This window comes from Hyla sarda, chromosome 1 (genome assembly GCF_029499605.1).
Source record: "Hyla sarda isolate aHylSar1 chromosome 1, aHylSar1.hap1, whole genome shotgun sequence".
Lineage (NCBI taxonomy): Eukaryota > Metazoa > Chordata > Amphibia > Anura > Hylidae > Hyla > Hyla sarda.
Window position 1 is genome coordinate 305831493 of NC_079189.1, and position 18653 is coordinate 305850145.

Here is an 18653-nt window from a genome sequence, read left to right on the forward strand (position 1 = left end):
AGCCCTGCAGTGCAATGCAAAGGAACGAGCAGCACTACAAGGGAAAGATCTTTCAAGGGAACTACCAAGGGAGATTAATTGGATGTTCCATCCTCCCTCAAACGGACTCTCTCTAAAAACAACAAAAATCGTTCATTTTATGTTTCTCTTCTATAGATACCCAATCAAGACACCCAGGCCTGGTTGCTATGGAGACAGAAATAATGTTCCCGGTGTCAGGACATATGGAGAGCGAGAACCGCAGGAAACCTATGACGTGTACTGTTACACTGAGAGTCCCCTAGGTAGGATTTTACGGTGTGAGAGGTCCTTATAGAGAGGCACTAATAAAATGACTGCTTTGCTATTTGCATTTGATGGGGGACTTTTACTATAAATACTGTAATATATATTATTGTTTCTTCTTTCTTTGTAAAAGATGAAGATTTTATTATAATGACCTATGGTCTCTCTTATGCAGGTGATGTGTATTATGTGCCTGAAAGGAACACTCTAGAGGGTGCACGAAACGCATGCCTGCTTGATGGAGGGATGTTGGCCACTGTGGGTCAGCTGTATGCCGCTTGGAGAAAGGGTTTGGATCAATGTGACCCAGGCTGGCTGGCAGACAATAGTGTTCGCTATCCAATACGGAACCCAAGAAAAAACTGTGGTGGTGAGGAACCTGGGGTTCGAACATTATATCAATATAGAAATAGAACAGGATTTCCTCATCCTGACAGGAAGTTTGGAGCCTACTGCTACAAAGGTATCATTTACTATCTTTGTTTTCTTCATATTGTATATTTTAGGTTGCATGAACAGCATGAAAAAGAATGGTATATGTGTCTGAGATGTTATATTTAATTTAATACTATGTCTATGGTGTTTTATGGCTGTATATATCATTCTACCATTTATGTTCAATGCTCCTGATCAACACATATAGAAGTACACAACAAAATGACTTAAATGAGTACTCTGGAGGGAAAAAAAGGATTTCTTATCAACTGGGGCCAGAAAGTTATACAGATTTGTAAATTAATTCTATATAAAATCTTAATCCTTTCAGAATTTATCACGTAGTGTTGAGCGGCATAGGCCATATTCGAATTTGCGAATATTCGCGAATATATGGACGAATATTCGTCATATATGTGCGAATATTCGCAAATTAGTAATATTCTCGTTTTATTTTCGCATATGCGAATATTCACACATGCGAAAATTAACATAAGGGACAATTCGCATAAACGAAAATTTGCATATGCAAATATTCACATATGCGAAAATTCGCGCCCCAGTCTCACACAGTAGTATTAGAGCCTTCTTTACACTACACAAGCTGGAAGCAGAGAGGGATGATCACTGTGATGTGTACTGTGAAAAAAAAAAAAAAGAACTAATATTCGTAATTACGAATATATAGTACTATATTCGTGAATATTCGCGAATTCGCGAATATGCGATATTCGCGAATAAAATTCGCATTGCGAATATCCGCGAGCAACACTATTTATCAGCTATAGCATGGTCCAGAGGAAGTTGTGTAGTTTTTTTTCAGTCTGATCTTGGTGCTCTCTGCTGCCACCTCTGTCCGTGTCAGGAACCGTCCAGAGCAGGAGAGGTTTGCTAGGGGCATTTTCTCCTACTCTGGACAGTTTCTGACACAGACAGAGGGGGCAGCAGAGAACACTCTGGTCAGACAAGAAAGAACTACACAACTTCCTCTACAGCATACAGCAACTTTTTGGCACGCCTTTATCTGACTGCATGGCTTATGTAACATAAATTATAATGATGAAGGTAGGAAGATAGTAGCACATGAAAAAAGTGATCATTCTTGTAGTATTTTAACCCCAAAAGTATACCAAGACAATGGGCAGTAGTTACTACTATTGGTAATTTTTGTTTGCATAAAATTACTATTCTGACATACATTTGTTATTCAATTTGAGCCATTATATCTTAAAGGGAACCTGCCATAAGATTTTACTATCTATAACATAGCAACGCATTATATATGGGAAAATCTTCTTCCTCAGCATCCCAGAGGACATTACTGAGTCTTTTGGGTGGGAGCTATACTTACCTAATCCTGTCTGCTCCAGCTGTAATCTCCCCGTACACACCTGTACACTCACACTTTCTGTCAAAAAAATACAAAAATAAACTATGCTCCATAATGTATGATAAATAACCCTCCGAATAGGCCTAAGGTTTTATAGGGCTAAGGTTTTATAGGGGCTTCAAATTTTAAATTTATGTATGGTGGTTATATTCAGGTATTTTTTGTTTTGTTTGTTTGAATACCTTGTATTGTGTTTTCAAATAAACTGACATTTTTAAGTTTGGTGATTCTTTTATGTCCAGATATAGCAAACTGCTGTTCCATATTCCAGACATGTACATGGGGCCCTATTCAGCTCTGTGCAGCAGTCACCAATGTCTCTGCCAGAAATCTGCCTCATGAGAGCCTTAGTGTAGCTTTGCAGGGTAATATAATAATAGCTTGGGAAATACTTTTTTGGGGAAGTCACTAGATGTAAAGTGTCCCTGTCATTTAAAAAAAATACATGTCAAAAGTTTTGTTTGGGTCTCAATGCTAGAACCCCCACCGATCAAATGAATGAGCAGAGAGAAGCATGATAATGTACTTCGCTCCCCAGATCAAAGCAATCTCCAGTCCTGCTTTACAGCACAACCTCTTAGACCTATACCGTAATAGGGCCAAAGGATGTACATCGCTGACAGCCAGGGTGTGAAGTGTCCTGACAGAAAAATTATAGGAAAGATTGGATAAAATAGGAAAAATGCTTTGAGATTGAAAGAATCAAAACAGCAAAATGGCAGACGGGTGCAGTAAGTTACAAATTGTGAAAGTTTTGATATACTTAGGGCTTTTGTGTAATATTCTTAAAAATATGTTTTTTTCATCACTGAAAAATAATAAACCGATAGCAAGGTCATCTGAAGATTGTGTGACAGGAAATTTAGTAAATGGAAATATTGTTCCTGACACTGTGAAAAGATTGTATCTGACACTGTCAAACATTTAAATCCTCCTAAATATCACTACAGTAGTCCCTCAAGTTACAATATTAATTGGTTCCAGGACGACCATTGTATGTTGAGACCATAATTCTATGGAAACCTGGTAATTGGTTCTGAAGCCCCAAAAGATCACCCAAAAAAGCGAGGAATAAAGACAAATAAGTAGATAACTAATACAGGTACAACAAATCCTTACATAAAAAAGTAAGAAAGATCTGCTGGGAACTGTAATCACTGTCTATGTCAGTGTTTCCCAACCAGAGTGCTTCCAGCTGTTGCAAAACTACAACTCCCAGCATGCCCGGACAGCCGTCGGCTGTCCGGGCATGCTGGGAGTTGTAGTTTTGCAACAGCTGGAGGCACCCTGGTTGGGAAACAAAGGTTTAAGTAGAGGACAGGAGCTTCTTCTGGGTCCTATACAGTACACACACTGTCCCAAATGGAGCCGCCCTTACTTGGTGTCCAAAGGAGCAACTAACCCTGGCACAGGTAAGGAGTAGTACAGAACTTGTAGTTCCTCCCTGTACTGTAGGGGGCACTACCAGACAGCCAGTCAGTGCTTGCACTTCAGTAATAGAGGTGATTTACCAGTAAAATGCCCATTCTGATTGGTCAGTTCCTCCAGTTGTGACATGTCTCACAGATCTGGACTGTCTGTAGCATTGTATGTTGAGTCTGGTTTCAAGTTACAATGGTCCAGAAAAAAACATTGTATGTTGAAACTATTGTATGTTGAGGCCATTGCAAGTGGATGAATCACTGTATTTTAGAGATTTGAAATTATTCATTAATTTTCTGTGCCTTTATGTTACCGTGCACAAAAATAGTCATGCCAAACAGAACCTTATACCAAGGGTACATCTCATCTCTGATACCAAACCATATTCTTCATGCATTTTCTATATACACTGCTCAAAAAAAATAAAGGGAACACTAAGATAACACATCCTAGATCTGAATGAATGAACTAATCGTATGAAATACTTTCGCCTTTACATAGTTGAATGTGCTGAAAACAAAATCACACAAAAATTACCAATGGAAATCAAATTTATCAACCCACGGAGGTCTGGATATGGAGTCACACTCAAAATCAAAGTGGAAAACCAAACTACAGGCTGATCCAACTTTGATGTAATGTCCTTAAAACAAGTCAAATGAGGCTCAGTAGTGTGTGTCCTCCATGTGCCCGTATGACCTCCCTACCATGCCTGGGTATGATGAGGTGGTGGATGGTCTCCTGAGGGATGTCCTCCCAGACCTGAACTAAATCATCCACCAACTCCTGGACAGTCTGGGGTGCAACTTGGAGTTGGTGGATGGTGCGAGACATGATGTTCCAAATAAGCTCGATCGGATTCAGGTCTGGGGAACGGGCGGGCCAGTCCATAGCGTCAATGCCTTCCTCTTGCAGGAACTGCTGACACACTCCAGCCACATGAGGTCTAGCATTGTCTTGCATTAGGAGGAACCCAGGGCCAACCGCACCAGCATATGGTCTCACAAGGGGTGTGAGGATCTCATCTCAGTACCTAATGGCAGTCAGGCTACCTCTGGCAAGCACAAGGAGGGCTGTGCGGCCCCCCAAAGAAATGCCACCCACACAATTACTGACCCATCGCCAAACCGGTCATGCTGGAGGATGTTGCAGGCAGCAGAACGTTTTCCACGGCGTCTCCAGACTCTGTCACATCTGTCACATGTGCTCAGTGTGAACCTGCTTTAATCTGTGAAGAGCACAGGGAGCCAGTGGCAAATTTGGCAATCTTAGTGTTCTCTGGCAAATGCCAGACATCCTGCATGGTGTTGGGCTGTAAGCGCAACCTCCACCTGTGGACGTCGGGCCCTCATACCACCCTCATGGAGTATTTTTCAAACCGTTTGAGTGAACACATGCACATTTTGCAGGGCTCTGGCAGTGCTCCTCCTGCTCCTCCTTGCACAAAGGTGAAGGTAGCGGTCCTGCTGCTGGGTTGTTGCCCTCCTTCGGCCTCCTCCACATCTCCTGATGTACTGGTCTGTCTCCTGGTAGTGCCTCCATGCTCTGGGCACTACGCTGACAGACGAAGCAAACCTTCTTGCCACAGCTCACATTGATGTGCCATCCTGGATGAGCTGCACTACCTGAGCCAGTTGTGTGGGTTGGACAGTCTGGGGTACCATCTCATGTTACCACTAGAGTGAAAGCACTGCCAGCATTCAAAAGTGACCAAAACATCAGCCAGGAAGCATAGGAACTGACAAGTGGTCTGTGATCACCACCTGCAGAACACTCCTTTATTGGGGGTGTCTTGCTAATTGCCTATAATTTCCACCTGTTGTCTGTTCCATTTGCACAACAGCATGTGAAATTGATTGTCAATCAGTGTTGCTTCCTGAGTGGACAGTGTGATTTCACAGAAGTGTGATTGACTTGGAGTTACATTGTGTTGTTTAAGTGTTCCCTTTATTTTTTTGAGCAGTGTAGTTCTTTTCCCATTAATTTTTCGTACTTTGTAAAGATGTACCTGACTAAAATGATCATTTTCTTTTCTATGTTCCCATTGAACTAATGAATGACTTTCTTAGCCTATATTTACTGCCATTACCAGTATTTCTATGTGGCTTTAAACACGAATTTTAGTTGTGGCTTAATCTGATCACCAGCTATTGGGTGAATACTACCTGACTAAAGTCTTCACGGATATTGTATCATGTCTAGGCCAAAAACCATGACATTTATTGTTCCTGAATAACAATACAGGAATTGTAAAATAAAATATGAACATTATTTAGTAAATCACTTCACCTGAATTAAACTTTTTTGCATTTTTGTTTTTTCCTCCTCACCTTCTAAAATTCATAAATCTTTGAAATTTCCATCCACAGACCCATATGAGGGCTTGTTTTTTGTGTGACCAATTGTACTGACATCACTCATTTTACCATAAAATGGTTTTATTATTTTTGTGAGGAAATTTAAATGAAAAACGCAATTTTGCTAATTTTGGAGGGCTTTTTTTTCATACTGTAAATTTAACAGTAAAAATGACATGTTTTCTGTATTTGGTGGGTCAATGCGATTAAATACATACTTTTCTATTATTGTACTACTTATAATACATTTTTTAAAAATTTTTTACAAAATTAGTATGTTTAACCTGTTAAGGACCCATGACGTAACGTTACGCTATGAGTCCGCTCCTGATCTATAGCCGGGACCCGTGGCTAATAGCGCGCGGCATTGAGCGCAGTGCCGCACGCTATTAACCCTTTAGACGTGGTGTTCAAAGTTGAACGCTGCGTCTAAAGTGAAAGTAAAACCATGCCGGTTAGCTCAGGGAGCTGTTCGGGATAGCTGCGGCGTAATCGCGGCATCCCGAACAGCTGCAGGACACGAGGAGGGTCTCCTACCTTGCCTCCTGGTGTCCGATCGCCGAATGACTGCTCAGTGCCTGAGATCCAGGCATGAGCAGTCAAGCGGCAGAATCATCGATCACTGATTTCCTTTGAGAAAGCATTGAACAATGTAAAAGATCAGTGTATGCAGTGTTATAGGTCCCTATGGGAGCTATAACACTGCAAAAAAAAAGTGAAAAAAAAGTGAATAAATATCATTTAACCCCTCCCCTATTAAAAGTTTGAATCACCCCCTTTTCCCATTTAAAAAAAACCCCAGTATAAATAAAAATAAAAATAAACATATGTGGTATCCCCGCGTGCGTAAATGTCCGAATTATAAAAAATATATTGTTAATTAAACCGCCCGGTCAATTGCGTACGCGCAAAAAAATTCCAAAGTCCAAAATTGTGTATTTTTGATCACTTTTTATATCATGTAAAAATGTATAAAAAGCGATCAATAAGTCCTATCAAATGGTCCTGCTAAAAACTTCAGATCACAGCGCAAAAAATGAGCCCTCATACCGCCCCATACACGTAAAAATAAAAAAGTTATAGGGGTCAGAAGATGACAATTTTAAACGTATAAATTTTCCTGCATGTAGTTATGATTTTTTCCAGAAGTTCGACAAAATCAAACCTATATAAGTAGGGTATCATTTTAACTGTATGGACCTACAGAATAAAGATAAGGTGTCATTTTTACGTAAAAATTTACTGTGTATAAACGGAAGCCCCCAAAAGTTACAAAATTGCGTTTTGTTTTTTTTAAATTTTATCTCACAATGATTTTTTTTCCCGTTTCGCTGTAGATTTTTGGGTAAAATGACTGATGTCTTTACAAAGTAGAATTGGTGACGCAAAAAATAAGCAATCATATGGATTTTTAGGTGCAAAATTGATTATGATTTTGTTATGATTTTTTAAATGTAAGGAGGAAAAAAGGAAAATGCAAAAACGGAAAAACCCCAGGTCCTTAATGGGTTAAAGTGTACCGTTAGATCAAACAATAAAAAAATATTTTTTTTTTATATATCACTCAGTATTTGTATGTGTCTAGCACCTTTATTTTTATTTTTTTATTACACTTTTAATTTAGCTCACTAGTCTGAATTCCTCTCAAAGGGAGGGGATGTGGCCTCACTGTGCAGATCTCCGCCCCCTCCCTCAGTATGCTGTCTGCTCACATCTCCCCTAGCATTAGCATAACTACAACTCCCAGCTTGTCCTTACTGACAGTAGCGGGACACAAGCTGACAGTGGGAGGATTTTTCCTCCAGTGTGAGCCCTGCACTCACAGCTGTCAATCAAGGAAGTGTGTCCATGACATAGGTGATGATGCATGGACACAGCAGGACTAGTATGTGTCCAAGCAGGCGGGGGGGGGGGGGGGGCAGTTGTTTGTCTTTTCTAGTATGAAATACAGAATTTTTTCTAATGAAAACAATTTCAAAACCTATTAGTTTTGCATGCTTTACAACATATGAAAAGTATCTGACCAGTGCCCATTTAAAATCGCTCTATTTTGACCACCTCTAACTTTTCAATTTTTCTGTATACGGGGCTGTATGAGGGCTAATTTGTTGCACCAGGATGTACCACTTTTTAATCGCATTTTATAAATTTTTTGGGGAATCTGATGTGACCAAAAATCAGCAATTTTGGACTTTTTTTTTACGTTTATGCCGTTCACCGCACAGGATCAGTAACATTATATTTTGATAGATATGACATTTAGGCACACGGAGATACCAAATATGTTTAATAACTATGATTTAAACACTTTTTTGAGTAAAATGAGGAAAAGAGGTGATCTTAATTTTTACTGGGGGAAAGGCTTTTTCACATTGATTTTTTCATTTTTTTTTGTCCCTATAGGGGACTTTCTATAGCAATCATTAAAGGGGTACTCCGGTGGAAAACGTTTGTTTTTTTAAATCAACTGGTGCCAGAAAGTTTAACAGATTTGTAAATTACTTCTATTAAAAAATCTTAATCCTTCAGTAGCTGATGGATACTACAAAGGAAATTATTTTCTTTTTGGAACACAGTGCTCTCTGCTGACATCACGAGCACAGTGCTCTCTGCTGACATCTCTGTCCATTTTAAGAAAATCCCAATAACATCTCTGTCAATTTTAAGAAAATCCCAATAACAAACATATGCTGCACTGGTCAGTTCCTAAAATGGACAGAGATGTCAGCAGAGAGCACTGTGCATGTGATTCAGCAGAGAGCTCTGTGTTAAAAAAAAAAAAGAATTTCCTCTGTAGTATTCAGCAGCTAATAAGTACTGGAAGAATTATGATTTTTTAATAGAAGTAACTTACAAATCTGTTTAACTTTCTGGCACCAGTTAACCCCTTAAGGACCGAGGACGTACCGGTACGTCCTTGGTCCTGCTCTCCTGATATAACGCGGGGTTACACGGTAACCCCGCATCATATCACGGCGGGCCCGGCGTCATAGTGAAGCCGGGACCCGCCTCTAATAGCGCGCAGCGCCGATCGCGGCGCCGCGCGCTATTAACCCTTTAGCCGCACGCTCAGAGCTGAGCCGCGCGGCTAAAAGTGAAAGCGAAAGTTGCCAGTTAACTCAGTGGGCTGTTCGGGATAGCCGCGGCAAAATCGCGGCATCCCGAACAGCTTACAGGACAGCGGGAGGGCCCCTACCTGCCTCCTCGCTGTCCAATCGCCGAATGACTGCTCACTGCCTGAGATCAAGGCATGAGCAGTCATGCGGCAGAATCGTCGATCACTGGTTTCCTATGAGAAACCAGTGATCAATGATAAAGATCAGTGTGTGCAGTGTTATAGGTCCCTATGGGAGCTATAACACTGCAAAAAAAAAGTGAAAAAAAAGTGAATAAAGATCATTTAACCCCTCCCCTATTAAAAGTTTGAATCACCCCCCTTTTCCCATAAAAAAAACACAGTGTAAATAAAAATAAACATATATGGTATCACCGCGTGCGGAAATGTCCGAATTATAAAAATATATAATTAATTAAACCGCTCGGTCAATGGCGTGCGCGCAAAAAAATTCCAAAGTCCAAAATAGTGCATTTTTGGTCACTTTTTATATCATTTAAAAATGTATAAAAGCGATCAATAAGTCCTATCAAATAGTACCGTTAAAAAACTTCAGATCACGGCGCAAAAAATGAGCCCTCATACCGCCCCATACACGGAAAAATAAAAAAGTTATAGGGGTCAGAAGATGACAATTTTAAACGTATTAATTTTCCTGCATGTAGTTATGATTTTTTCCAGAAGTACGACAAAATCAAACCTATATAAGTAGGGTATCATTTTAATCGTATGGACCTACAGAATAAAATGTACTATGTAGAAACGGAAGCCCCCAAAAGTTACAAAACAGCGTTTTGCTTTTTTTCAATTTTGTCGCACAATGATTTTTTTTTCCGTTTCACCATAGATTTTTGGGCAAAATGACTGACGTCATTACAAAGTAGAATTGGTGGCACAAAAAATAAGCCATCATATGGATTTTTAGGTGCAAAATTGAAAGAGTTATGATTTTTTAAAGGCAAGGAGCAAAAAACGAAAATGCAAAAACGGAAAAACCCCCGGGCCTTAAGGGGTTAATTTAAAAAAAAGTTTTCTACCGGAGTACCCCTTAAAATTGCTAATACTGTTCAGTGCTATGCAGAGGCATAGCACTGATCAGTATTATGTGTGATCTTCTGCTCTGGTCTGCTGGAAGGCAGTAGTAGTACCTAAAGAATGACAGAAATATTCCTAATAAAGTTTTACAGTAGCTAAAATAAAGTACAGTTTAGAAATTACACTATTAAAATTAATTAATAATAAAAAGTTTTACTAAATTAATAAAAAAAAATATTAGTTTGACAATTACATGGCCCCTTTATCCATTTTTAATATTGCTGCTACATTTTTATGTCCCTGCCCGCTCACATAAATTGGTCCCTGATTGAAACTGTATAAAAATTTATTTCTAAAAAATATTAATTTTGCTACCTACAATTTTTACCATCCCTACTGCATCTTTTTTTTTTGGGGTACAAAACAGAATTTGTAAAAAAGGCCGGCAGGGCCCAAAAAGGCAATTTTCTTCACACAAAGGTAAAAAATGCAGAAACAAAGGGAAAATCTGTGGCAGTTTTTCTAGCCTTTTTTTTTAATTTTTTTTAGGTACGACTGTCCGAAACATTGCTAGGCAGGTGGAAGATGTACCAAATTTATCAAAGTGGTGTATCTTGCTAGACATATTAGACACTATTCTTTTTTGTACACCACCTCTTGGTTGGCTTATGTTAAACCAATATTTGCATCATGTATGTATAAAACCTTGTACTCCATTATTTTGGCTGTAGTTTGTCTCTATTTTTTGTTGTAGTTGCTCTTTAGAGACAAAGTTTTGCGACTAAACCAAATAGAATATCTTCAAAGTGACGTTGAAAGTTGTGATTTCAATTGAAATCATGCAGTGTTCGGGAATTTATGATTTGCGACTTTTCAGTTTGATGCATATTTTGGCGCAACTGCGCTTATTTAGGCACAATTCTACACCAGTCCTGACATGCCTTAGAAACTGAGTGTGTACAGCATTATTAAAAGTCGCACATTTGTCGCAGAGAAATTTGATCAGCACCAGATTTATCAAATGCCCTGCACCATGTAATACATTTGGTGCAAGTACACAGTTTTCACCATGTGAATTAATGGAGTAAAACGTTGTGCACCTCCTCCACGTTTCATGAATACCCCCCAATTTCTTTGCAATCTGATCCATATAAAGCTATACCCCTTTTCTCTAAGTCATGCCCCTTATTTCTAGACTGCAGACAGGGAGGGGGGTATGTATATTTTAATGAGAGGCGGAGCAGATCTTCTGACTGAAAGAGAATTTGGGGAAGATTTATCTAAACTTTTGCAGCGCAAAGGTTGACCAGTTGCCCATATTAACCAATTAGATTGCTTCTTTTATTTTCTAGAGGTCTTTTTGAAAAGTAAAGCAGCAATCTGATTGGTAGCTATGGGCTATCTGCATCTTTTCATCAGGATTTTTTGTTTTGTTTGTTTGTTTTTTAAAGGGGTACTCCCGTGGAAAACTTTTTTTTTTTTTTTAGATCAACTGATGCCAGAAAGTTAAACAGATTTGTAAATTACTTCTCTTAAAAAATCTTAATCCTTCCAGTACTTTTTAGGGGCTGTATACTACAGAGGAAATGTTTTCATTTTTAGATTTTTCTTATGTCATGACCACAGTGCTCTCTGTTGACCTCTGCTGTCCATTTTAGGAACTGTCCAGAGCAGGAGAAAATACCCATAGCAAACATATGCTGCTCTGGACAGTTCCTAAAATGGACAGCAGAGGTCAGCAGAAAGCACTGTGCTCGTGAAATAAGAGAAATCCAAAAATAAAAACATTTCCTCTGTAGTATGCAGCCCCTAAAAAGTACGGGAAGGATTAAGATTTTTTAATACAAATAATTTACAAATCTAAATAAAAGGTAAATTGGGCCTCAAGGTCTTGAACAAATGGCCATAGGATATAGTTTAATATATAGACAACTATTTATTAATATATATATATAAATAAAATACTAGTGGAGATAGGTGTACCAATATTAATATTTATATATATATTAATAAATAGTTGTCTATATATTAAACTATATCCTATGGCCATTTGTTCAAGACCTTGAGCCCCAATTTACCTTTTATTTACATTTAACTATTTTCATCACCTTGGGTATAGGTGATATAATTGGGTAGCCCAGGTCGTATGGTTATTTGATTGACAAGAGCCTCTCCAAACCCACATTGTAATTTACAAATCTGTTTAACTTTCTGGCACAAGTTTTCCACAGGAGTACCCCTTTAATCTCCCCTTTGTGTGTAAGGTATATTTGGCCAAGCAATCAGGTTAAACAAAATTAAAAACTAAAGGAAAATTTGCAACAATAGTTACATAAATGATGACGTAACATATCCGGAAGAATGCATTTACGAATGCCGTATCGGTCCAAAACAATAATTTCACTCCACAATTAAAAATAGTTTAGAATACCAAATAAGGTTAACAATAAAACAATGGAATGAAAAAATGTGCTTAACAAAAAGAAACTGAACAAAATGTTACTGTAGTGTGAACAAAAAAAAGTTCAGACTACAGAATGAAGTAAAAAAAAAACTATGGAATGAAAAAATGTGCTTAATAAAAAGAAACTAAACAAAGAGAAACACATTTTTCCGATGTGCACATGTCTAGAAGGCATATGGAATGACCGAATCTCCTAATACATTCTATAATCAGGCATTCTAACTCTGTTTTGTTGCCATTTTATATCTAATTTGAAATGGCATGTCTTTGCATCCTTTAGATATGTACAACACTGTGTTAATAAAATTCTGCCAATAATAACTTCCTAAATGACTGCAGAATTTTCCCTGACAAACCTAATACCCCTAGAAAGACAATGCAAGCCTTCACAGCTCAGCTGATCCTGCAGCTCCCAGGTATGATAAATACTGATAATGACAATTTAGTCCTATAAGAGCTTTATTACTAACAATCTTTCATCCTTATAGGGCCAGATATTTCCCAGCAGTAAAAGTCACATAGCGTGAAAATGATACAGGGGCTTTAGAAGGTTACATGGTGAGGGACAAATGAATTAGGAATGCCGAGAAAAATTGATTCACTTAAATCGATAGGTTTGTCCTGACTAATCCTTTTCAATGAATATTTGATGGAAGCCTTAATCAGATAAATAATTCTCATCTTATTGAAAGATACACCAGCGTATGGAACAGAAAAGGGGATTCATCATCTGGGTATCCCCCACTGGTTCCCTTAAATGTCTCCTGTGCTGCTCCAAAGCATCAAATGAGGATATTGTTGCTTATGGTTTGATGTTGTGAATATGTGCAATGCACTTACATTATGTACACATGTCCCTGGCCAGCTGTGTTTCATCTTCTTCCAATGATGTCCCACTTGTTCATATGTCCGGGGGATCGACAGCGTGGGAGAACATAACAACATAACTGACATCAGTGCTGTCAACCCACAGTGGGGGAGATTTATCAAAACCTGTCCAGAGGAAAAGTTGCTGAGTTGCCCATAGCAACCAATCAGATCGCTTCTTTCATTTTTCAGAGGCATTTTCAAAACTGAAAGAAGCAATCTGATTGGTTGCTATGGGTAACTCAGAAACTTCTCCTCTGGACATGTTTTGATAAATCTCCTCCTAGTTCATAGCTGGAGCATGCGCAGTGCAACCGCTCCAAGTTTACACCACGAATGCTAAGTTATCAGCCATTTACTGACTTATGGCCACTTCACTGCACAGGATGTCATTACTGACATCAAGACCCTGAGAAGCTCTAGAAGTGTAGTACACTTCACTAGTACTATCTATGTGCTGGCGCTTCCACAATCTGTAGCTTTGCATGCTCGCATAACTAAAGGCATGATGGGTGTTGTAGTATTGCAACAGATGCAGAGCCTGCTACCATCCCAGTCTCGGACCAAAATTTTCTTTTGATGGTCTGGGCCTGCCGATACCTGGCTACCTGGGGGTAGTGCTAGCCATTTAACACTTAACTCTGGCTTAGTAATAGATTAAATCTATCTGACAGCTTCCACTACTAAGCCACAAATAAGTAAAGAAGAAACACACAGACACAGATGCTAACTTTTTAGGTAGGATTGGTAAGCTCCAGGCCCCATCTTGTGTAGCCTCCAGCTTCAATTCAACTCCCAGCTCGCACTGTGCAGCCTGTAGCCCCTCCTCTCCTCATATGCCCAACTTCCGAGTGGTATAGAGCTCAATATACACAGCAGTAGGCAGGGGACATTACTGATGGTGGTGGTGGGGGGGGGGGGGGTTGGGTCAGAAAAGGGGCCATGGGAAAGGGCCCTGCCTGTCACCTGGGTCTGTATAGTAAGTTAAGGATTGATATTCTGTGCGGAGGCAGCGACCTGGGTGACAGGCTGGAGGACAGTGTGCACTGTGGGGAAGTGCTGGGCCTCTAATCTTCTAAGCATGGAGGGCCCTCAAAGTCCAGACAGGGCAGAGGGAGAGGACTGTCTGTGATATTAGCTCATTAAAAAGCTAGCTTTGCTGCCTTGCAAAGGGCTTGTTCTTTTAACTTACATGCAGTGTGGAGTGCAGTAGAAGATTGGGAGAGCCGGTAGCAATGGGCCCTTTAATATAGTTTAGCTGGTATGGGCCCCTGACAGTGGTACTTTCTGCACTGCCATAATGGTGGCCCTGCTAACAATTTTTAAAGGGGTATTACGCCCATAGACATCTTATCCACTATTAAAAGGATAGGGGATATGATGTCTGATCGCAGGGGGGGGGGGGGGTCACTGCAATCTCACCGCAATCTCCGTGCAGCACCATGCATTCTGTGCCAGGCTGCTGCTCTAGTGTCAGAAACCTCTGAGTTTCCGGGACTGGAGATGTGACGTCACGCCATGGCGGGATGTCCCGAGGAGGCATGGCGTGACGTCATGAGAGGGTCTATGACATGAATGGAGGGGGGCATGACGTCATGAGGGGGCATGAAGTGACCTCACGTCTCCTATCCCTTAAACTCAAAGGTTTCAAAGACTGGAGCAGCAGCCCGGCACAGAACGCCTGGTGCTACATGGAGATCGTGGGGGGGGGGGGGGGGGGGTCCTAGCAGTGGGCTCCCTGCAATCAGACATCTGGTTCCCTATACTTTGGATAGGGGATAAGATGTCTATGGTTTTAATAAACATTTTACATCCTGTGTTAATAGTAAACTATTATATTTATTTGTTAATTGGTAACAAGAAAGATAATAAGATAAAGAATGGGATGGATAGACAGAAACTATGTATATGTAAAAGGAAACACTAACTAGATAGCAAAAGATCTTCTACATTTGTCCTAGTAGATACAGGTTCCTTTTTTAAGCAGTACACGTACAGTTCATATGTTTTGGCAAACATTTATGGATAAGTTCATTGACTGTAAACTCTTGTTATAGCAGTGTTATATGGTCTCAGTAATATCTGCTCGAAATTTGTATCATCTTTCTTATATCTGCTGTAATGTATTTGTGTTTGTCTGTAACATTTAGCCAATAAATTTAAATAATTATGTAAAGTGAAGTAGACTTCATTTGAGTTCAATCTTCATTGAGAAAAAGTTAAGGCAAGGAAAAATCAGCATACTGCAAAGGTGCTGTGCAGTAAATCAGACTAGCAAGATGGGCACAAGATATATTTCACACAAGCTCCCACCTGGGGAAGTGTCTGGCGCAGACACATGCAGAGATTTTTATCATTATAATATAATGATATAGTCTCTATGAGGGCCAGTAATTCCAGAACCTCAGCTATAAACCACAGCAGCGGTAACTGCAAAATGTCATATACATAATTGTGTGGAAATTGAGATTTGAAAGTCATTCCATAAATATTTATTGCATTGTCATATAATAAACCTAGGTTCTGTGGCATGTTGGTATGCTAATCCTTTGAGCATCTTTGGTGTGCTTCCAAATAGAAACAGAAAATGGATAAGTCTAGATCTTTCTATCGCTAGGAATTGACTGCTGAATTAAGAGCAGCTTCTTGCTTGGTTTGATGACTTCTCTCCCCGTTCAGCATGATAGGATTCTAATTTATCCTTTTGACATGTTGCCTCTCAACAGCTCTTCAAGCAACAGCCCCCACCCCACTGGGGAATGAGAAACAAGGTCCAGTGTTCTTGCCACAGGAAGACCTCAGGCTGATAAAACCACAACTTCAAAGTCAAGAGCTTGGACAGATAATACAGTTGGAATTTAATAATGCTTTGCCTGTCACGGACAGTGTTATATCTACTACAATACATGGATTTAAAATGGAAGGCAGTGATCCAGTAACACCCATAAACTTGGTGGGAATTGCAAAGGAGATCAATGAATTGTCTTCAAAGCTACTTGTCCCAGCATCCACTGAAGAGGTTCAACAACATACAGTGACCCAGAAAACAGTAGATTCAGATTTAGCTCATACTTGGGTTCCAGAGGCCATAACCACCACTGATATTCCAGTCCAAAGGCAAAAAATCACAAGCAAAATACAACAGATAATGCCAGGTGCAGATAGGAAAAGGACTAGCCATTCTGGTGATCCCAAGAGAGAGGAAGACCGCTGGTCTTTGAATATGGTGGACAGGAAATCCACGCTAAGAGAAAACAGTTGGAGTGCCTTTCTTGAGGAGCCCATTGCAGATTCTTCTGAAGAAGTGTTAAATATTGGTCAGGAATCTGAAGAGCACCAGGTAAACAAAAACATTAATTCTGTTTCGGAAGATGATCACAATTCTCCTCTGTACACATGGCTTTTTAATGATCGGAACATATTAAATTCTGACAAAAGTATTAAAGAATTGGGTAACAACCTGGAGACCTCAACATCCTATGAAAACATCCAGTTTCCAACTATCCCAGTTCAGCTACAGAGTGAATTAAGTATGCTTGTTCCTATAGAAAATAAAAATAGCGCATTGGAAGTCGGTAGCCAACAAAGCAAACCAGGTTCTCTTGGCAATCCAGCAAACACAACAGCTTCAAAACAAAATGTTTTTGCCCAGGAGGAAGCGAGTATGAATATAACTAAAAAACCTTCACTTCAGAAACATATTGAACCTTATAACCTGGTAGGCAATGGCACTGAACACTCAACAGAACTACACAAAGACATAGACAGCCAGCAACGTGTGGAATCTCCATCTGCTTCCAATGATGTGGAGGATAGTAGGGGAATATCACGAAGTAAGAATGCATTCAATTATATAACAATACAAAATGTTACTTTACTATGCATGCACAGGAAAGAAAGAACCTAGAACCTAGCTGCATCACAAAGTCATCATTTTAAAAAAATGATTTTACAGTGTCTTGTTTTTTTATTTTCATTCCATTAATTCATTAAAAGTTGACTTATATAACTTTCTTATAGTGAATATTTTACCTAGATGATTTGTGTTTTTTTTTTTACTGATCAGATACTGAAACGTAAATTTTTTTCTGTTTCTATTTTATGATTGTAAATGTATTACTAAATTTTTAGTACATTTTTATGGGGACTGTCATAGTACCTGAGCTTGCAAAGGGCGGTAGAGAGCTGTGACCATAATGCTTATCCTTGTACTTATCTATGTACTGCTCTCCTATCATTATAATATGGTCTGTGTTGCTCCACATGACAGGAAACCTCAGCTTATTATTAAAGGGGTACTTCAGGGAAGTTAAGAAACATAAAAATGCCCCAAAGCCACCACAATACCTGTTCTGTGTCCCCTGTAGTTATCATGTGGTTTTTGCAGCTCCTTTGGCCCCTGATGTCTCCTAAATACTTTTTCCTTGTTTGCAGCACAGACCTCAACTCCCAGAAGTCAGTGCAGCTCTGTGTTATGGCCAACTGCTTTCACTATCTGTGTGCATGTTCACACTGCAACTCACACACTGTGCATGTCTTTTCTTTCAGACTATCTTTCCCCTAGCAATAAATCATGCTGTGCTCTGAATAGCAGAAGTCAGTGATTAGATTTTCAGCAGAAAGACAGCAGCTATGTGCTCAGTTGTGACTGAGAATATTCACTGCTTTTCTCTCACAGCTCACAAGCTCCTCACGCAGGGAGGGGAGGAGGACGGGAGGTGTGGCTGTGCATCCAGAGCTCTAGACCAAACAGAAATCAGACAGAAATCAGGTTGTGTTGTCCTGAAGGGTGGGGGCTAGGTCTCAGACAAAGTGGATCTAGAAATTACATTTTTCTCTCACTTTCTGCATGTAAGTGACAGCTAAAAAAGGGGAACTGCTCTATATAGCCAATGAATGATATTTAGACAAATACATAGGTTGGTGAGAGGGGGCTATGGGTTAAGTTCCCCAGAGTACCCCATTAAGCTTTGTGGCTAGAGTGAAAACTGCAAGAGCTCAAGATAATTTTATAACATAGATTGTAAAATAGAAAATTGTGGGGGGGGGGGGGGGGGGAACTCACCAACGAATCTTAAAAGTTATGGTCAGCATAAAAACGTAACTAAAAAGGAACCTGTCATCAACTTCCTTCTGTCTGAACCATAAACCATTGGGGCAGTCCCTGGAAGCTTTTCCCCACCCCACTGGCCTTGGTAATAGTACTCTTCTTATACCCATGCAGGGAGAAATCAAGGCTGTTAAGTTGGAGTAATACCTCTGGGGACCACCTAGAGGACATGT

The 18653-nt window shown here is 39.7% G+C and overlaps 1 protein-coding gene across 2 annotated transcripts in view; it reads left to right on the forward strand.

Moving 5' to 3' along the window:
* NCAN (neurocan) overlaps positions 1-18653 on the forward strand; it is a 195868-nt gene that overhangs the window by 122675 nt on the left and 54540 nt on the right. Inside the window, exons 5-7 of one of the 2 annotated variants that reach the window (XM_056518203.1) lie at positions 157-284; positions 461-748; positions 16097-17203. In XM_056518203.1, coding sequence (XP_056374178.1) covers positions 157-284; positions 461-748; positions 16097-17203 — 1523 coding nt within the window. The remainder of the gene's footprint in view (positions 1-156; positions 285-460; positions 749-16096; positions 17204-18653) is intronic. The other variant, XM_056518204.1, reaches the window with a different exon arrangement.